Here is a 22,461-nt window from a genome sequence, read left to right on the forward strand (position 1 = left end):
ACCATCAGTAATCTCATGGTTATCATTACTGATACTCATTTTTAAATTCAAGATTAATTAATTAATTAAAACTTTACAGCTGCCAATATGGGTTTTGAACTCTGGATGCTTCTTTAAATCTAACACTAATCCAGTAACTGAATCACAATGTACCATCATCAGTATTTGGGCAGCACAGTGACACAGCTATTGAAAACAATGCCTTATATTTGATCATCAATATCTGAGGCATGAAATAATATTTGACACCAGTATATGTTCCCTTTTATAATTTTAGGCTCACCACAATATATTTTTATTTATATTTTACAGACTTCAATTTAGTTGAAGGCTCATTCTGTTTAAGAAGTAGAAACATGGCTCTGTCCCATTCTGAGAAACACCTCACTAAAGGGAAGAAGACATGACTTGTAAGATGGCTTGATTCCTCCCCCTTACCACATCTCTGCTATACAGACACCAAAAGCAGCCTTATGGTTTAAAAAGGGGCCACAAGAATTTTGTCTGCTCTAACTCCATCTGCAAGTTTGCAGATGATATCATTGTAGTGGGCTGTATCTCAAATAATGATGAGTTGAAGTACAGGAAGAAGAGAGAGCTTAGTAATATGGTGTCATGACAAGTGGTCATTGACTTCAAGAAGGAGCAGAATCAGACCATTTGGCTCATCGAATCTGCTCCGCAATTCAATCATGGCCGATTTATTTTTCCCTCTCAACCGTTCTCCCGCCTTCTCCCTGTAACCTTTGATGCCCCTACTAATCAAGAACCTATCAACCTCTGCTTTAAATATACCCAATGACTTGGCCTCCACAGCTGCCTGTGGCAATGAATTCCACAAATTCACCACCCTCTGGCTCAAGAGATTCCTCCTGATCTCTGTTCTAAAGAGACGTTGTTCTATTCTGAGGCTGTGCCCTCTGGTCCTAGACTCTCCCACTACTGGAAACATCCTCTTCACATCCACTCTATCTAGGACTTTCAATATTTGGTAGGTTTCAATGAGATCCCCCCTCATCCTTCTACCCTCCAGCGAGTACAGGCCCAAAGCCAAATGCTCCTTATTCGTTAACCCTTTCATTCCCGGGATCATTCTTGTAAAACTCCTCTGGACCCTCTCCAATGCCAGCACATCCTTCCTTAGATATGTGGCCCAAAACTTCTCACAATACTCCAAATGTGGTCTGACCAGCACTTCAGGATTACATCCTTGCTTTTATATTCTAGTCCTCTCAAAATGAATGCCTAACATTGCATTTGCCTTCCTTACTACCGACTCAACCTGCGTGTTAACCTTTAGGAAATCCTGCACTAGGACTCTCAAGTCTCTTTGCGCCTCCCATTTGGTATTGGCATTGGTTTATTATTGTCACTTGTACTGAGGTACAGTGAAAAGCTTGTCTTACAAACTGATCATACAGGTCAATTCATTACACAGTGCAGTTACATTGAATTAGTACAGAGTGCACTGATGTAGTACAGGTAAAAACAATAACAGTACAGAGTAAAGTGTCACAGCTACAGAGAAAGTGCAGTGCAATAAGGTGCAAGGTCACAACAAAGTAGATCGTGAGGTCATAGTCCATCTCATTGTATAAGGGAACCGTTCAATAGCCTTATCACAGTGGGGTAGAAGCTGTCTTTAAGTCTGGTGGTACGTGTCCTCAGGCTCCTGTATCTTCTACCCAATGGAAGAAGAGAGAATGTCCCGGGTGGGTGGGGTCTTTGATTATGCTGGTTGCTTCGCCAAGGCAGCGAGAGGTAAAGACAGAATCCAAGGAAGGGAGGCTGGTGTCCGTGATGTGCTGGGCTGTGTCCACAACCCTCTGCAGTTGCTTGCTGTCCTGGGCAGAGCCGTTGCCGTACCAAGCCGTGATACATCCAGATAGGATGTTTTCTATGGTGCATCAGTAAAAGTTGGTGAGAGTCAATGGGGACAAACCAAATTTCTTTAGCCTCCTGAGGAAGTAGAGGCGCTGTTGAGTTTTCTTGGCCATGACATCTATGTGATTTGACCAGGACAGGCTGTTGGTGATGTTCACTCCCCGATGGTGATTTCTGAATTCACTCCCTGTTTGGAAAATAGCCTACACCTTTATTCCTTCTACCAAAGTACATGGCCATACACTTCCTTATGCTGTATTCCATCTGCCACTTCTTTGCCCATTCTCCCAACCTGTCCTTCTGCAGACTCCCTGCTTCCTCAACACTACCTGCCCCTCCACCTATCTTTGTGCCATCCACAAACCTGGCCACAAAGCCATCAATTCCATTATCCAGATCATTAATATATAACATGAAAAGTAGCAGATCCAACACCGACCCCTGCAGACCACCACTAGTCACCGGCAGCCAACCAGAAAAGGCCCCCCTTATCCCCACTCTTTGCCTTCTGCCAGTCAGCCAATCTTCTATCCATGCAAGTATCTTTCCTGTAATACCTTCCCTGACTCTCCCCAGTTTCCGGCATGGTGCTGGTGTCTTCCACAGTGAACACTGATGCAAAATACTTATTCAGTTTTTGGCTTCTTCCTCTCAAACTGCAGGGTGAATTCTATCATATTATGATCACTGCCTCCCAAGGGTTCCTTTATCTTAAGCTCCCTCATCAAATTTGGTTCATTGCACAACACCAAATCCAGAATTGCCTTTTCCCTAGTGGGCTTGACCACAAGCTGCTCTAAAAATCCATTTCGTAGGCATTCAACAAATTCCTTCTCTTGGGATCCAGTACCAACCTGATTTTCCCAATCTACCTGCATACTGAAATCCCCCATGACCACTGTAACATTGTCCTTTTTACATGCCTTTTGTATCTCCTGTTGTAATTTGTACCTCACATCCTGGCTACTCTTTGGAGGCTTGTATACAACTCCCATCAGGGTCTTTTTACCCTTGCAGTTTCTTAACTCTACTCACAAGGATTCTACATCTTCTGATCCTATGTCACTTCTTCCTAGACATTCTCTCTTCTTCCCTCTTCCCTTGGGCAGAAGATACAAAAGCCTGAAAACACGTACCAGGCTCAATGACAACTTCTATCCTGCTGTAGGATAAAATGGACTCTTGACCTCACAATCTACCTCATTATGACCTTGCACCTTATTGTCTACCTGCACTGCACTTTCTCTGTAGCTGTTATATTTTATTCTGTACTCTGTTATTGTTTTACCTTGTACACAGTGCATTGAAGTGGTAATGAATTGATCTGTACGAACGGTATGTAAGACAAGTTTTTCACTACACGTGACAATAATAAACCATTTCCAATTCCATAAAAGGAGATTTTCTTTAAACTTTCAGGCTAATTGCAGTAATATTCCAGGACATTGCTGGTTTACAACCTCTTTATTAAGCTCTGTGACAAGGAACAGATCCTTTAGCTTTAGTCACCCTACAGTATGTTGTTCAAATGGTCATTTCCCATAAGAGAGCTTCAACAGTGAGTTTCAGTCGACTCAATTAAGTGAGACACCACAGCAAAGCCAAAACCGATACTATCTGCATCCAAAAAAAGGCAAGATCGTAATCAGGAACAAAACAACTGATCAACTTTTCCCTCATGTGATGCATTGAGGCCATTTACAAAGCCCTGATAGCATCCTGGCTGAGATCATCCAACCTAAAGAATGAAAATTTAAGCTTAGACTCGTGGCACTTGTCATTCATCAGTTGGACTCATTGATTCTGTTAAACTGAGTCAAGCAAGTTTATGGTAATTCACTGTGATCTCAAAGTTTAGATCTATCAATCACAACCATAATGAAATTAAAGCAGTGGTATAAAACCACAGTATCATTCAAGTACTTTAGCGCTTATTAATTCAATGAATTACCTAACAGGATGTCATGCACAACTACATAGCATAGAATAGTTCTGCACCACATATGCATATAGTAGATTTACACATTTTATAATGTAATTCAGCAGACCTATCTAAGAACAAGGTTTTAGAATCCTTCTCCATGAAACTGCAAGCTCAGAAAAATTTGAGGCATTTTGCATCATTCATATGGCGGCTTATGTAAGACTCCAACATATTGTGGATTCTGCAAAAATAAAAGCAGACTGGAAGCATTTATTTGCAATCAGTCAATAGGTTACATCTAACTCACTAATTGGGTAACAAAATCATGTAGCACGAAAGGCCCAAAACAGCTTGGTCTTCTGTAGCTGAAGCTGTAATCTTCATAGCATCAATACTTCTTGTGTTAATTTTTGAATGTGCAGATTTCACTGACCTACATTAATCTACTGTATAATGAATCAAAGTATACAAAGTGTGTTACTGTGGCTAAACACTTAAAGTACTGATGGTATGTGCAGAATTGCTGCAATTACAGAACAGGAGCTGCTCATTGTGTCTACTGTATTAGCTCCTCAACTTGAATTATTACAATCCCATTTATACAATAGTGTTTGAAGTGCTATAATTACATTATACCTTTAGAACAGTAATGCACTTCATTTATAAACTTACAGGCTTCCTGTAGGAACTTCTCCCGCACGCTATCTGAAGTGCAGTTTTTGCATGTTTTGATAGCAACTGCCATTGCAGAATTTTCCTGCAAAGAACAAAGAAAATTACCAATACTCGATAAACCAATGAAGTAATTTGATTAAACACACTGAACCAGGATTGAACTTTGAAAAATTATTCAAATTATTTCATAATCCTGATTCAAACAGACAATTTAGGTGCAAATAATAACAAATTTCCTGTAGTTTCATTATACTAGTATGAATAGAAATGTTCAGTTATGTCCTGATGTTCCTTAAAACACAACAACCATATCTGGCATTTTAATTGATACAGGATGCTTACAAACAAAATTAGGCAATTCACTAAGTCAGAATTTAAGCAGAGCATAAGCTTTGTTGTTGTCAATGTTTGCAACAGAACCTTTAGTTTCATGACTGATGTCATCCCCAGGTATTGTTGGTAGGGAAGTGGGGATATAGCGGATTGTGGTGAGTGCACAGTAGTGAGCCAACTTCATATCGTGTTTGTCCTGTTCCATGTGTACCCTTTGCATTCATTTGGACTGGTGTATATCTGAAGGTGGGCTGTCTGTTTTGTTGTTAGGTAATAAGCTTCAGTGGATTGTAACTTCCAACTAAACTGCTTCTCTGTTCTTCACGATCCTATCAATCCCAACTCAGTTGGCACCAAAATTCTGTTTCAAGCCACAAGTGGATTTGAGAGTATGATCTTGGCTAACTTTTCAATGTATTGCTAAAAGTCAGCACAGTGATGACGATGGCATGTTTCAGATATTAAACTCAAGTTGTATCAAAAAGCCAAATGGTGAGGAGTTAGAACAGAAGCTGAAGGCTTCGTCAAACAGATAGGTGTTAAGGGGCATTTTCAAGGATAAAAGAGTGAGAGTGTGTCAGAGGGGTTTTGGAGTGGAAACTCAAAGTCTTGGCAGCTGAAGATACACTAACCAAATGTTGCACAATTACCTCTGGGATGCTCAAGAGATCAGATATCCTGGAGAGATTGCGGAGATATGGAGGAGTAAGCCCAGGTAAGGATTTGAAAGCTAGGAAGATAGATCTATAGTACAATACTTGGAAACCAGAAGCCAATATAAGTCTGCAAGGAAGGCTTGGTGCAAGTCAGGACATAGGCAGAGGGGCTCAAGTTGACCTTACGTTTATGGACAGTAGAATGAAGGCCAGAATGGAGTCCACTAGGTAACGAAGGCGTGGATGAGCGTGTCAGTCGCAGTTGAGCAGAAGCAAAGGTCACATTTTGGGAGTTAGAAGCAAGTCTTATGTAGCAAATATTTACATAGATGCAATATAGAATTTACAATGATATGTTGAGAGACTTCACCCCTCCTCAGATGTTAGAATTTCTATTTGTAAATATTCTGTATTTGCATGTTTGCTTGCTAATTACTTATTGAATAACTTGTCCTATCATGGACAACTGCACTTGCATCACTACTTTGTTGGAAACTCGGTACACAGACAGCAACAAGTTGCCCTCGACTGAAGTCTGCACATATAGTAATTCCCACCACCATCACACCCAGACAGTCCCTGCATTACTGTTATCACCATTCCTCCCAGTCTTCTATTAAGCATCTCATCTCTTCTTTAAATATCCTTAATTGCATTCCAAGTTTCTTGGTAAAATAACCCTCTCAATATTTCTTCAGCCTCTGCACTGCGTAATGCCATCTGCTCAATTTCAACCTGCTTCCTTTCAGCACTCAGAAGAAAATGTGAAGAGATGTTCAAAAGGAATCAAGTGTGTGTGCATTTAGTTCCACTCTTCTAGACTAGAAACCAAAGCACAGACAGTATAAGATCATTCAGTTGGCTTACAGAAATCCAAAATGCTATTGAAAAACAAGAAACTGCAAATGCTGGACACCTGGAGTAAAAACAAAAAAATGCTGGAAACACTAAACAGGCCAAGAAGCATCTTTGTGGTCAAGAGACCAGATGCTGCCTGACCTGCTGAATGTTTCCAAAAAACTATTATGGTGAAACCAACAATAGGAACAAAGTATTTTTGTTTACTCAGTATTAAGTGCATATTCTCACCATGAGGGCATACTTGCCCACTTATGTAACTATAAAGAAATTAGCCACAGATTGATCAAATCAACTATGTAGAAGGGCACTGATGAGCTTACTGGTGAAGAGTATTGTCGAGATTCCTTTTATTGTATTGCCAGGACTACCCTACCTGCTGGAGGCCAAAGTTGCTGGGGTGTCTGAAGCCAAGTGGAATGAAACTCAGTCCCTTGCAACACTTTCATCCATCAGCAAAGAACCATGAAGTACTGTAGACAATTCTGGTTCAAGTCTTAAATGACCAGACCCACCACAAAAAGCTAATTTGAAGCTCAAATGACACTTGGATCCATTATGACCACAAAGGCATCTGATTCACGGTTTGATCCTATCTCTTGCACAGGGGCGTGGAAACAATCTACACCAAAGAAGAACTATTTGGGTGCACGTCCTAAATGCCATGTTTAATTTACATTTTGACAGTGTCATGAAATCGGGTAAGAAGGACCAATAGAATTATGCCACACCAACAGTCATAAAATAAAACTGGGCCCAGGCTAATGTCGGTGTCCAAGACAATAATCAAGACAATTTATTTTCTCATGGGATGGACACTGCACATCAGCTTGACTGAATGGGGTCTTGATCCAGTGGCAAAAGAGTCCAAGATGACGGAAAACTAGGTTGTTGCATGGACAGCAGCGCACATGAACACCCACACAGGCAACTGTCAGCATAAGCACACACATAGGATACGCTTCAAATAACTCCTCAATTGTGACTCTGTCCATGACTTTGACTTGTAACAAATTTTCCAGTCCAGTCTATCTACCATCAACTTGGCTGAAACAGATACTACAGAACCTTGGTTTCATAGGCTACTGTAGTGCTAATGAAATACAATCATTGAATCCCCACCTGCTTGTTGAGGTGGATGTTGAAACATAATAGCCTGGATTTAGCTGGGTATGCACATGCCAACATATTTGGAACTACAACATGAATAAAAAAAATCTCTCCTTGGTGGCTGATTTCTGCCTGCCTTTTCAAGCTGCACTGTGCCACTGAACTCCACAAGGGAGTTCAAAGGTGGAGCAGGAACTTGCTCAGATTCCTCACATTTTAAAACAAGGATCCACAAGCCCATTCATTTCAATGCTGATATGTATATTAGGACCAAGAAGGTAAGGTAGGAAAGGCTAGGACCACTCAAGGATAATGGAGGGAATTTAGGTGTGGAGCCAGAGGAAGTGGGCAAGGTCCTTAATGAGTACTTTGCATCAGTATTCACTGAGAAGGACATGGATGATGGTGAGATTAGGGAGGGATATGTTGATATTCTAGAGTATGTTGATATTAAGAAGGAAGAGGTGTTGTGTCTACTGAGAAGCATTGAGGTAGCTAAGTCAGCAGGGCCTGATGGAATCTATCCCAGGATACAGAGGGAGACAAGAGAGGAGATTGCTGGGGCCTTGTCAGAGATCTTTGCATCCTCTTTACCAGCAGGCAAGGTCCCAGAAGACCGGAGAATAGCCAATGCTGTTCCTCTATTTAAGAAAGCAACAGGGACAAACCAGAAAATTATAGACCAGTTAACCTTAAAACAGTGGTAGAGAAATGATTGGAGAAGGTTCTTAGGGACAGGATTTACTTACATTTGGAAAAGCATGGACTTACTAGGGAAGTCAGCATTCTTCGTATGGGGATGTCCTATCTCACAAATACGAATGAGTTTATTGAGGAAGTGACAAGGATGACTGATGAGGATAGGGCAGTGGATGTTGTCTATGTGGACTTTAGTAAAGCATTTGACAAGGTACCTCATGGTACGCTGGTTCAGAGGATTAAGTCTCATGGGATCCACAGTAAATTGGATCCAACATTGGCTTGGTCATAAAAGACAAGGGGGCAGCAGTGGAGGGCCGTTTCTCTGACTGGAGTTTGTAACAAGTGGTGTTCCACAAGGATCAGTGCTAGCACCTCTTGTTTTGATATTTCTGGATGAAAATGTAAGTGGTCTGCTTTGTAAGTTTGCAGACAATAAGAAAATTAGTGGAGGTGCAGACAGCAAGGAAGGTTATCAAATGACACAGCAGAATACAGATTAGTTGGAAATTTGGAAGGAGAAATGGCAAATGGGAGTTTAATCTGGACAAATGTGAGGTGTTGCGTTTTGGGAAGTGAAATGCAAGAGGAAAGTATACAGGAAAGGGCAGGATCCTTTGGAGTATTGATGTACAGAGGTCTCTTGGGGTGCAAGTCCATAGCAACACAAATGGATGGTGTGGTAAAGAATGCATATGGCATGCCAGCCTCCACTGGTCAGGGCACTGAGTATCCAAGTCAGGTAGTCATATTGCAGCTGTATATAACTTTAGTTCGGTAACATCTGGAGCATTGTGTGTGGGTCTGGTCACCACACTAAAGGAAGGATGTGGAGGTTTTGGAGGGGATGCAGAAGAGGTTCACCAGGATGTTGCCTGGATTAGAGAGCACTAACTACAAGGAGAGATTAGACAAACTTGGATTGTTTACACCAGTGCATTGGAGGCTGAGGAGCAAACTGATAAAAGAATATAAAATTATGAGAGGCATAGATTGAGTAGAGTCTTTTTCTCAAGGTAGAAATGTCAAACACTAGAGGGCATGGATTTAAGGCTAGAGGTGGAAAGTTCAAAGCAGATGTGCAAGGCAAGCTTTTTTAAAAACACAGAGAGTGGTAGGTGCCTGAAGCATGCTGCCAGGGGAGGTGGTAGAAGCAGATACGATAGCAATGTTTAAGAGGCATTTAGCCAGACACATGAACAGGCAGGGAAGAGAGGGATACAGACCACATAAAGAGAGATGGTATTACTTAAATTGGAGATGGGATTAGTTAGACTGACATCATGGTCGGCACAGACACGGTGAACCATTTTACGCACATAGGGTGGTGGATATATGGAATGAGCTGTCAGAGTTGGTGGTAGAGGCGTATACAATTACAACATTTAAAAAAAACATTTGGACAGGTATACGGATAAGAAAGGTTTAAAGGGATATGTGCCAAATGCAGGCAAATGGGATTAGCTGGATTGACACCTTGGTTGGCATTGATGAGTTGGGTCAAAGGGTCAGTTTCTAGAACACAGAACACTACAGCACAGTACAGGCCCTTCGGCCTACAATGCTGTGCCGATATTTCATGCTGCTCTAAGATCTATCTAACCCTTCCCTCCCACATAGCCCACTATTTTTCTATCATTCATGTGTCTATCTAAGAGTCTCTTAAACGTCCCTAATGTATCTGCCCCCACAACCTCTGCAGGCAGTGCGTTCCATGCACCCACCACTCTCTGTGTAAAAAACATCCCCTTTATACCTTCCTCCAATCACCTTAAAATTATGTCCCCTCCTGTTAGCCATTGTCTCACTGGGAAAAAGTCTCTGATTGTCCACTCGATCTATGCCTCTTATCATCTTGTACACCTCTATCAAGTCCCCTTTCATCCTCCTTCTCTCCAAAGAGAAAAGCCCTAGCTCGCTCAACCTATCCTCATAAGACATGCTCTCCAATCCAGGCAACGTCCTGGTAAATCTCCTCTGCACCCTCTCTAAAGCTTCCACATCCTTTCTATAATGAGTGCTATGTAACTATGAATCTCTGAAGGGCCTATTCCTGTGCTGTATTATGTTCTAAGATATGAAAAAGTTACACATTTTTCTAATTATTTATTACTTTAGTGTTCTTAATTACTCAGAAGTAGTTTTAAATAGGTTTAGGTGATTATTTTTGAACAGATGCATCTCTTATTATTTCAGCTTCTAAATGTTTCTCAATGTCGGGGATATTCCTTAGGTCTGAGACAGGCTCAGACAGCACAATCAATTTTTGGATATGAAGCAGTTGAGTTTGGGACAGAAGGGAATGCGAGTTCTAAGTGTGGTGGGCGGGCTGACCTCAAGCCCCTAACTCAGATTGACTGAGCATGCCTGTAACTGTGCAGTCAGGGGGACTTACTGCAATAAATCCAAGTACTTTCCTACTGAGAAGGAAATACAGGTATTCCTTGAGTTTTAAACATTCAATTTACAAATTTTTACAATAATGCCATTAGCCTTCTAACACACGTGTTCCACCAATCTCTGCCCAAATTATCTGTTATTATATCACCAAGGAATAATACATGGTGTGTGAAGCTTGGTTAAAAAAAGTAAAATATTTAATGCTTTCAAGTGTTATTAGAATTTAGAGGTTCCTGGAACACTGCATAAATGTGTCCTATCCTATTCTATATACAGTCTATTATTTCAGATGTTATTTTCAAAAATGCAATAGGTTCTATAGAAGTTATTCATCAAAGAACAGATCTTTTTTTAAAAATGAATTTTCTGAAACAACAATGGAAAGCAAAAAAGGGCTGCAAGTTAACGCATTATAACATCTGCCATAACTATTTACCCGATCGTTTCATTCATGCCTACGTTTGGAACATTCAGATAAAGCAGTCATCATAGGATTCACCAACGTATGCTCCAAATGGAGAGAAAAACTGTTCAAAGACTTTTATTTATCAATATGCAATTTTTAATTTACTTGTCCAGTTATGTTGCTCTCATTGTCTGTCAAATTTAAAGTGGAAACAATAAATAAACCTGCTCTAGCACTAACTAAATAAATCAAGGGACACATTTATAGGAATGCAATGAAACAAGAACGAGTCTACTTTGCATTTTCAGTTCTGTTTCTCGACCTGTGGCTGTTGATCTTTAGTTTGCACTGCAAAAAGCGACATCTCTTTAATAAAGCATAACATTATCAATTCCCTTTCAAATACTACGAAGGAATAAGGTAATCAAAGTACAAACACACAAGATGCTGGTGGATGCTGTGTGCTGCTGCACATTCCAGCATCTGCATTCCCTTGTCTCTCTAATCAATGTACAAAGCATGTCAGGTGCTGGAACCGAAATAAAAGCCAGAAAATGCTGGAAATACTCAGCAGGCCAGGTTGTAAATCTTCTATTCTCCTTAGATACCAAGTTCAATTAAAAAAAAATTAGAAGTGCTTTACCACCAACAATTTTTTTTGGGTGTAGTTACTATTATAATGTAGTTACTTGAAATATTAACTCTCTGCATGTGCTGCAAGACCTGCTGAATATTTTCAACATTTAAAAAAAAGTCATTACTATATTTGCCAAGAATCTCACAAACTGTGTGAGATTTAAGATATTGCTTTGGTTATACAGTTCTTGTGGTGTTCCTTCTAGCACCATGAAAGATAAATGCTACAATCACTTGTAAACAAATATAAACATCAAGATTGCTTATAAATGAAATAAAATTAGAGGGGCTAAGGAACTAACTTCATGAACACAGGTACACCGGTAATATAGGCCTAAAATCTATTATTCAAACTCACTACTTTCTTTAAACTTTATACTGTCCATAGATGGCAAATATTTTGACAAATACTTGGAAACTTGAAAGAAGTAATCCAAAATGATTGCCTGGAGACAGTTTTCAGGCTAAGACACTACCGAAACAATATTTTTACCCCTATGATTAAGGACTTCTTCTGCAGAAAGAGGCTTGATTAGTCCATGAACAAATTATCTTAGAGATAAGGTTAGACCAGCATTTGATCTTGATCTATCCAATAAGATTTGACTTCTCCACTGGGCTATGGTGCAAACATTTCCTCTCCACCTATCTTGCTTTTACCTTTGGGAAAGTGATTTAATTTCTGAATTACTCACTGGAGTCATGTAAATTCCTTGATGCACATCACCAAACTGTCCTTCTCCAATGCAGCGGCCCAGTTCAATTCTCTCCCTCTGTATCTCATAATCCCTGGCTGTGAAGAATGGAAAAATACCAAGTTAATGATTCTGCTTCAGGGACAAATTATTCTTCCAGTTCCATTCTTTTTCATATACAAGAAAAGGTTATTATAAGTGACACACCACTTGACACAATTATATTCATTCAACAGGCAGCAGGCAAAATAATCAGACAACGATTGAGAAATAGTTTCATTACCTTCGTCTATCCCATAGCTTTCTGCATTGCAATTGGGGTAGGAAGGAGAACAAAATCAAAAAGCAGTATACATTATAAGTTTTGTAGATAAATTTGCAACAATGCAACTTATGTAGTATGGTAAGTGCACTGAGCACTCAACAATGGATTAAATTAGCCGTTTTTCTGTGCAGGCAGCTATAAAAATCTTAAAGGAAATAGCCATTATAAATATTTTTGCATGTAAATATTTAAATCAACAGTAATTGAACAGTGAAAAGTCTCTCTTCATAAATTGACAGGAAAACAAGATTGACATTTATCATCACAAGACCCAAAAGGCCTTTTCCTTTATTTTGATACTTCTAAGTTTTGTTAAACTGTGGACCTGTGCATTAGCTAAGTACTATGCAAGCAGGAAAAAAAGCATTTCTGGAATAAAATACAATAGCAGAAATTATTTATAGTAGACAGAAAAGATATAACACAAAGTCACGATATTAAGATTTTTAACTTTATCAACAGGGATGGGTAATTATTGCTAGCTTTTCCAGTAATGCCCTGATCCCAGAATGAAGAAAAACAAAAAATCTTCTTAATTTCTCAAAAAATGCCAATGTAATAAATAAATCTGACCATCAAATGTTAATCAAGTGGCACTGCATCAAATGTTAATGCTATCACAACTTCAGAATTAGTTTTGCAAGCATTCATCCATTTGTATCTCTCCCAAAGTCCTCAATTTGGACCAAGTTGCTCTGCATTTTTGTTTAAAATCTAAGTGGTACAGAAAATTACTGCGCTCTTATTTCAGAAATCTGCGGTCAAAGGAGCCTAGGGAAAATGGCATTATATCAGGCAAACTATTATTAATTTTAATTGTAATGAAGAACAATGCATTTAATCTAGTCACAGGCCATCCCTGGGTTACAAATGGGTTCCATTTTTATAAATGTCATAAGTTGATTTTGTCTGCAAGTAAAAATTTTGAAATGAATACACAAAAATCACTTGATATGGTAACCATACCTCCACAGAATTGTAATGAATGGCATCAAGAACACACAAGACTGATAAGAAAGAACAATTACTGCAATTGGAGAGAGAAAACTTATTCTGCCATTTGTAGGAACGAATGTATGTAGATACATTGGACTTTTGAATTTAATAATATTATGGGAGCTTGTTCATATATAGGAGTGTCCATAAGTCAGACTTTCGTAACCCAGGGACAGCCTGTACATTGTGGGTACCTGGCTTTTCAAAAATTTCAAATAATGTTTTATGTTCATCAGAATAGTTTAATATGTTGTAATATAAAAGTACATACATGTAGCCTGCAGAGAGCTTTTTGTAATTTGGGAGATCTGGCCCACATGATGGCCTTATTACTGATGTTTTGGCCAGAGGTTCTTAAATAAACACGAGTACAAAATCCTGAGATAACTGAAGCAGTTAGCACACTAACTCCCATGCAGTATGTGAACGACAGGACTGTAATATCTTGCCATCAACAATGAAAGTCTGATACATCAGTAGAGAGAATCTATGTGAATATTTTATTTGCGGGACTGTGGTGGTGTGGGAAGGAGAGGGAAGTTACACTATTTCTGTTGAGAGGCAGGAGTATTCTTGCTTTTCCTGGTTTCACTGAATAGGTATTGTTAACAAAATAATAATTTTTTTCAAGGTTGCATGGAGCCACTGTGCATCTAAATGACAAATTTACCCAATAAAAATAATCGCACTAATTTGGAAGAACTATTGCCATCATCTTATGCCTGAAAAGTGGGCACACTACATAAATTTTTTTCTCCCATGTACCTTAGTGTCTGTCTCATTTTATTCCTGCCCATAAAAAATCCACACATTGTCAAAACATTCAAATGATCACCAATAATCAAAGACCCCACCCACCCGGGACATTCTCTCTTCTCTCCTCTTCCATCGGGTCAAAGGTACAGGTGCCTGAGGGCATATACCACCAGACTTAAGGACAGCTTCTACCCCACTGTGATAAGACTATTGAACGGTTCCTTTATACAATGATCTACCTTGTTGTGACCTTACAAATTATTGCACTGCACTTTCTCTGTAGCTGTGACACTTTACTCTGTACTGTTACTGTTTTTACCAGTACTACATCAATGAACTTTGTACTAACTCAATGTAACTGCACTGTGTAATGAATTGACCTGTACGATCGGTTTGTAAGACAAGCTTTTCACTGTACCTCGGTACAAGTGACAATAATACACCAATACCAATACCAGCTATGTGTACACTACTTTCATTTTAGAAGTTCAGCACAAGAAAGTCAAATTAGTCTATAATTCCAAACTCCAACACATACCCTCATTGCAAATTCAGGGTCCATTCATGGTGGAGAAAGTGATGAAATGATAAAGGAATATTATTTAAAATGATTTCCCGGTACTTATCTGTAGGAATTTACATATTATTTATGATATAATTATGTATATATTTAACTAAGTCTGACAAAGGATCTTTGACCTGAAATATTAATTCTGTTTCTCTTCCAACAGATGCAGCCTGACCTGCTGAGTATTTCCTGCACTTTCTGTTTTTATATTTAGTTGATACTTAAGGTGATTTCAAGATATTTCTAAAGAAATCTTTTTTTTGGACCCAAACCCACTATTGCTGACATGATTGTCACCTGTGGGTCAGTTGTAATTTAGTCAATGGCATTCTTGTTTCGGAGTTAGAAGGCTACAGGTGTAATACAGAAGGATTTGAATACATATTCTAGAGGACACTCTCATGCAGCACTGAAGGCTTCCTGAACTATCAGATGTGCTATCTTAAGAATGAAATGTAAAATTGAACTCCTGTCTTTTCTCGTAGGTGGATATTGAAGATCACCATGGCACTACTATAAGGAGGGCAAGAAAGTTCTTGTACCCTGGCTAAGATTTATCTGGGCATTAATTTCATTGCTGTTTACAGAACCCGGCATTCTCCTTTTATAATTTGCAACAGCAAAGTTGCAATCAGGTTTCTGAGGTAATTCTGAAATAATTTGGAATGTTTTAAGTTTGTAAAAGGTACTAGATAAATGTAAAGCTTTCTGTCTCCTTCATGTTCCTGGATCCATGATGACTCCTCTCCATCATGTATGTTTTCCATCTGTATGGTCAGCTTGATTTCCAAATACCACTGTCGCCACTCTCCAGTCTCAGTAAAGTTCCCTTCTGATACTATACCTGGCCAACAAAATCCCAGTGATGCCACGTCCTCTCACATGGGAGGCCTGTCCCCCATTATTATAACACCTCAACATCCTTAGCCAAACAAACCAGACCTTGAAAACAATGACTACATTGTGTTCTGACGTTCTGTAAGTCATATGTTTCCTGACACAATGCCATGATAAGTTCCAAAATGGCTACATCACTTTTCCAATACTTCAAAATACCCTGCAACTCTTTCTATATAAAACCCAAAATCTGAAAAGTATTCACCTGTATCAATTTCCATAACCTCCCTAAGGATACAAGTTAAAATCAAATATAGATAAATTAATTTAATAGCAATCGTAGACCAAGTCCATGACAATATCAATGCTCTTACTCTGTAATAAAATACAAATTTGACAATCAATGTCAGTGGCTCATGTTCTAAACTCTACATCAAGTAAAACTATACCTGCCTCAAGAGTTCAGGTGGAATATATGCAAAGAAATACATGTTCTTTTGTCCATCTCCAACCACTTTTTATTTAATTGATGAGTACTGACCAAAGATGAAACTTGAGGTTATGCTGGTCAGTAATATTTTCTCTGAATTGGTTACTTCAGAGCACATGTCTATTAGTTAATTGGATATATATAATCCACGGACTGACAGCATACCAAGAGTATTTCACAGACTGATCACTGTTATGAGTTGGAATAACCAATAGTTAAGTAAGTAAATTTGGAACAAGGAAGGATGAACAAAATGAATACCAGAAATTTGCATATATCATGTTCGCTTATGTATTTTAATTTACAAATAAATATTGTGAATTCAGGGGGAAGTTAATGAAAGCAATATGGATGATATTTTCTTTTCTATTCCTGATCACATTCAGAGGAGATCAAATGGTTACAGTTGAAAATTAATACTGCAAATGCTAAAAGCATGAAATAAAACAAAGGATGCTGAAGACGAGAGAAGATCAGTCAACATCTGAGAGAAAATAATCAAGAACCAAAATGTCATCCAAAAATCATTAACATTTTAAATTTGAGGCATTAGCTGGCTTACTCTGCATTTTCAACTTTTTCATTTAATTTTTAACAGGATATTGCTTGAGGCAGAAACAAGCATGCAACATTCATCTGCCAACAAGCATGCAACAATCATCTGTCGTTACCATAGAGTGATCTATAACTTATATTTTCTCCAAAGGGAATGCTGGATATCAAAACTTATGACGAATTTTCCAATGTTGGCTCTCTGAAAATACATTAATACTTGTGATGAAAGAAATTAAGTAATCTGGCAAACCATTAACAATAAGGGATTTGGAATTACGAGTAGGTTTTCTTCCCCCAATTACACCTTTTATCCGGATCACTGTCACAATCAGTCAGAACTAACATAACATGTGATTGCAATGTAATACTTCAAAACATAGTGATTCAATGATATCATGGAAAACAATACCAAAATTCAGTTAACAATGTAGACAAATCCACCACTTGTGCTTCATTTAATCTCAACCACTTAATTAGTCATTAATGACTTTTAAATAGGCAATCTGCATTCAACACTTATCAACGTAAAACTCCAATGAATCACTGGTGAATATTTATGCTTAGTTCTCCCGTGATCAATACTTTGTATTCAATAGCATAATGCTAATCATAAAAAGGATCCATGATCTTATAGGGACAGTGTTCCAAGGAAAAAAAGTATGGAACATAAAAGAGAAAACAAACACAAGCACTATTTACTTTGGAGATGAAAAAATGCTACCAATTTATCAAATTTCACTGCTTTATTATAAACAAAATCAACTAGCTGCATGCAATTTCATTTAAACCACACGTCAAGATGTATTCCAAAGCACAGATTGCTGAAAATATAGTTTTTCAGCAAGTGCTATTTTCTATGCAACTATATTATAAATACTGCTGAAAAACGTTAGAAGCATAAATATTTATCAACTGTAAACCCAGCCAGCATTTGGATATCAGCTGTCTCCGAAAGCCTTAGATGGAACACACAGTTTTAGAAACAACATTTTTCCAAATATTTACTATTCAACAGACGTCTAATTCTGGTCCATGTACAGCCATTGCACCAAGTAAATGTACTTACTAGAGGGCATGGTATATGTGTCCTCTTCATCTATGATCTCTGCGTAATCATCGGTTTCTGCAAGCGAAGAACCACGCATTTTAGTTGGGTTCGTTCAAAACAAAAACTGTTTCTAATTCAACTTAGACACACAGCATAAGGAAGGGATTAAAAGATGAACAACCCTTTTCCTTTTAGACAGCTGAAGCCCACGCTTTTGAAAAAAATCTCTCAACCTCTATTACAGAGAGTGACGACTGCAGACAGTCAGAATGCCAACCCATTTTTCTGGAGAATAAGATGACATCGTCCAATCATAAGTACAGCTTTCCTTTCAGAAAAGGGAACAGCAGCAAGGAGGGGGATGACCCCTGACGTGAAAGGAGAAAAAAGTTGTATACATGTTTAAAATAGGAAAGCACTGACCTATGTCTGAAGCACACCGAAGTATAAATGGTAGAAACTTAACACACAAGGTCTGCATACCACAACAACCTCAAAAATTCCAAAACCCTTTCCTCCACTCCCCCTGTGATTTACATAAAATGTCAAGGCTCTATCTGGCTAAGGTTATTATTGAGCAACAGAGCACAAAAGGGAAAACAAAGGTGGTCTTTGCCCAGAATTCATTTCTGTTGACTTCCCACATATTAAAATTTCTGGCGCTCTGCCTTTTAACTACAGTAAAGAAAGTATTTTACTTGGAACATATGGTAGTAAAATAAAGCACAATTTTAAAAAAAGTGCTTGTACTTCATAACACTTTTTAAAAACCTGCAACATTTCAAAATTGATGTAAATAAATTTAAATACATTTATTACTCTCAAAATTGAAATAAAGTATCTGTCACTTGACGTGCTTCAATAACCTTTCAAGGTAGCAAAATGTTCCAGAGTATTTCAGTCAAAAATAATCAAATTCAAATTAAGTAGAAACTGGTTAGGAGTTATAACCGAATTAAGACCACAGAGATACATTTTGTGGGAGATTTTGAAAGAAGATTCGCAAAGCAAGGACAGAGTAGTTTAATGCAAGCACTTTAATAACTGTGACTGAAATGACTCATGGTTCTGCATTCTGAACTACAGAAGAGGGATGGCAAAATGAGTCAGAAGATTGTAGAGCACAAGCACGAACTAACTCATGGAAGTGCCTTGTGACAGCCTGGAAAAATAAAGCAAAGAAGTTTTAAAGTGACTTTTGGCTCAGAATAAAAATGTAGACTAGTACAGAACACAAGGGAAGAGGAAGTAAAGGGAATGAGTCAATTAAGTAATCTAAATATAGAAAATGTTGGAAAATAATAACTGATGAAGGACTATGACCTGAAATATTAACTTCTGTTTCTCTTTCTACAGATGCATCCTGACCTGCTGAGTGTCCCCATAATTTTTGGGTTTTATTTAAAATATCCAGCAACTACAATATTTTGCTTTTCAGCTGAGGAAGGCAAGGGTGCAGCTACTGGACAGATTTTTCACTGCTTTTCAGTCATTGTTTTATTTCTTGTTACATTAATATCAAATTTAGAAAACTTTTCCCCCTTTAAAAATAACTGATAATCTTGTGCTTAAAATTCTGTTTAAAAAAGGCTGTAAATTTATAACATATAAAGTCAGAAATTTGGATCAAAAAGTCATACAGAATGTCTTGAAAACGCTCCAGTAATATGTGAGGTTCGAAGTGCCTGCAAGAGCAATGTATAAAGGCATTCTGTGTTCAGCTTGGATGCGAAGCCAACAAAATATTTTTAAAGAGATGGAAAATTACTTTCTCAACAGTTTATTCCAGTTTAAGCAGCCTGAACAATTTTTACTTCGGTGATAACTTTCCGTTACTTAGATACTGAAGTATGTAATAAACATTAATCTGACAATTTAATTTGTTGCCTCTTTCTCATTTTGATCTCTCTGACCTCGGCTCCCTCTATTCCAATAAAGCTCAAGGATCAACAAATCCTTTTGTCAAAAAAAAACTTGGCATATTGCAGTCCTGCAGACTCAACATTTAAGTTCAACAATTCCATTTAAGTATTCTGCTATTCAAATTCATGCCTCCTCCAGATCCATTAATTGGGTCAGAGTTCGTCACTGATCTATGGGGCAAGAAGAAACTTGCGTTTTGCTGTATCCCTATTGTCAACTTGCACTCAAACGCTGATATTCAAATAGCAAAGATTGTGCAGAGACAGGGCCTTGCACAATGAAGAAAAAGCCCTGCCTTTGAAGCAGAGAAAAATCTTTTGACAGCTAGTTAAGCTACACTCTGGGTTACCTGGCTGTTAAACCTGTTAAGTTTTACAAAACTGTTAAGTTTTTCCACACAGAGTGGTCGGTGCGTGGAACGCACTGCTGGCAGAGGTTGTGGGGGCAGATACATTAGGGACATTTAAGAGACTCTTAAATAGCCACATGAATGATAGGAAAATGGAGGGCTATGTGGGAGGGAAGGATTAGATAGATAATGAGACAGGATAAAATGTTGGCACAACGTCATGGGCCAAAGGGCCTGCACTGTGCTGTAATATTCTATGTTCTATAAGGAATTGAACTGGAGAATAATTTAGTGGGTGAGGAAGCAGAAACAGAAATAGGAGAGATGAGACATAACATGAAAGGATGGGCCCGTGCAACAAAGGGAAATGCAATCGTCATGGGAAATTTTATCCTTCATTCAGTTGGGCAAATCAAATTGGTAAAAGTAGTTGGGAGGATAAATTCATAGAATACATTTCAGTTTTCAAGAGTAATAGGTCACATATTGTGTTAAATAGTTATTCTACAAAATTGATCTTCAGGGAAAGAAAGAACATAATATGGTAGGATTTCACACAGAGTTGAATGTGGATGTGGTAAAGTCCAAAACCAGTTTTAAATTATACAAAGGTATGAAGTGTGGGTTAGCTGAGGCAGATTGGAAACCAAGAATAAAAATGTAAATTTAGAGGCTGATACAGGATAAACTATGACAGTGAATAAGAAAACAATAGGAATATTAAAGAAATAATGTGTGTCTACATTCTCAGTAGAATACATGAGTAATGGAGAATTAAGTATTTATTAAAAGTGAGATTTGAGCAATGAAGAGTCAATAACTCAGGGGTCATCTTCTCAGGACATTTAAGACTGAGGTAAGAAGGAACTTCTTTAGTCTGAGTAGCCCTGATAATTAAGGATGATAAACCTCAGTTGATGAATATATTCAAAACCGAAATCAACAGATTTTGGGCATTAGGCAAATTAAAGGGTACAGAAATTGGATTGGAAAGTTGAGCTGAAGCTCTGCAGCGGTCATACAATTTGATCCTGGGAAGAAATTGTCATGGTACTGTCTCAAATGTCCTTGATCTACTTTTAGTGCAATGCCTTCTGTGTAATGTGTTATTTTTAAGAGCAAAATTGAAGGATAGATATTGATATCACAGGTATCAAGGTATTTAAGAAATTTGGACATATAGACAGATTCTACAACAAGTAATAAAGTAAATTTTTGATGAACAAAATAATATATAAAAATTTTTTAAAAATCAGTTAGTTATCGAACTGAAATTGTTTTTCTCTGCAAATGCCGCCTGATCTGTTGAGTATTTCCAGCAATTTGCTTTTTACTGAGAGTAGGAACAAAACTATGCATTTTAAAATATTAAAAATACACAGTAACTGCAACAATGCTTACTTACACATATTAATTTCCAACTTTTTCACTTGTGTGGACAAAACAACATGTTGCTAGATTTCTGAATAGCAAGGACACAGATATATCAATGGGAACTCATGTAATTTAAAAGGAATCATGTTATCAAAGCTGGCATATCTGGGTTAATTGTGCATCAATTCTAGTACCGCCCCCCCCCAGCTACTTCATCTCTCCAAACATAACACCCATGCCTTTGGAGGACCCTATTATTTCGTATATAACTACAAATAATACAAAAAAATGGTAGAGGTGACATCCCCTGCTACGGCTGTTTGAGTAACAGAATTCACAACTCACAACTCAAAAGTTTGAGATACGGAACAAAATTCTCTGTCACGTAATTTATGTGAAGAAAAATGTAAGTGAATTCACATAAAATTTATTATTTCAATTTGCATCTTTTGACACATGCACAAAATGATGCAACTTTGCGTTATGGAAAGTCGTGATACAGACCACATGGACCCTTTTCTAGGAATGCAAACCCCTGCCCAATACCTGTACAAATGAATGGAATATTGCCTTGCTCATTTAAAAAACATAGCCAGAACAAATTTCGTATCTGCAGTCCAGCTTGTTCTTGTGATAATCTTTTTGCTGCCATTCCATCTTATTCCCCAAATTCCTCATTGTATACTTGCAGTACAAGTTTTCATTTGGCTTTGTACCACATAATTATTGGCTGTGAAAGAAACACATCCAGAAACCCAAATAATGTTTTATATTTTGATGTTAAGCAGTTGAAAACCACTTTTCTCACATATTGAAATGTGGTAATGACCATTTCCAGGTCATTATATGTCACTGTGGAAAAGTATATGGCCACATACAGGGATGCATCACTCTTGTAATTTCAATTTCAGGTACAAAAAGGATGATATTATTCCCACGCAATAAAATCTGATTATCCTGGAAA

The 22,461-nt window shown here is 38.0% G+C and overlaps 1 protein-coding gene across 7 annotated transcripts in view; it reads right to left on the reverse strand.

The window, feature by feature from the left end:
- ptk2aa (protein tyrosine kinase 2aa) overlaps positions 1-22,461 on the reverse strand; it is a 373,012-nt gene that overhangs the window by 87,233 nt on the left and 263,318 nt on the right. For 5 of the 7 annotated variants that reach the window (XM_052023866.1, XM_052023870.1, XM_052023869.1 and 2 more), the window contains 4 exons: positions 17,870-17,926; positions 12,560-12,580; positions 12,277-12,374; positions 4,481-4,565 (listed from right to left, as the gene is read on the reverse strand). In XM_052023866.1, the coding sequence (XP_051879826.1) occupies positions 4,481-4,565; positions 12,277-12,374; positions 12,560-12,580; positions 17,870-17,926 (261 nt within the window). Of the gene's footprint in view, positions 1-4,480; positions 4,566-12,276; positions 12,375-12,559; positions 12,581-17,869; positions 17,927-18,032; positions 18,120-22,461 lie in introns of those variants that run through there. The other 2 variants (XM_052023872.1, XM_052023868.1) reach the window with 2 other exon arrangements.

This window comes from Pristis pectinata, chromosome 9 (genome assembly GCF_009764475.1).
Source record: "Pristis pectinata isolate sPriPec2 chromosome 9, sPriPec2.1.pri, whole genome shotgun sequence".
In the NCBI taxonomy this organism is placed as follows: Eukaryota; Metazoa; Chordata; class Chondrichthyes; order Rhinopristiformes; family Pristidae; genus Pristis; species Pristis pectinata.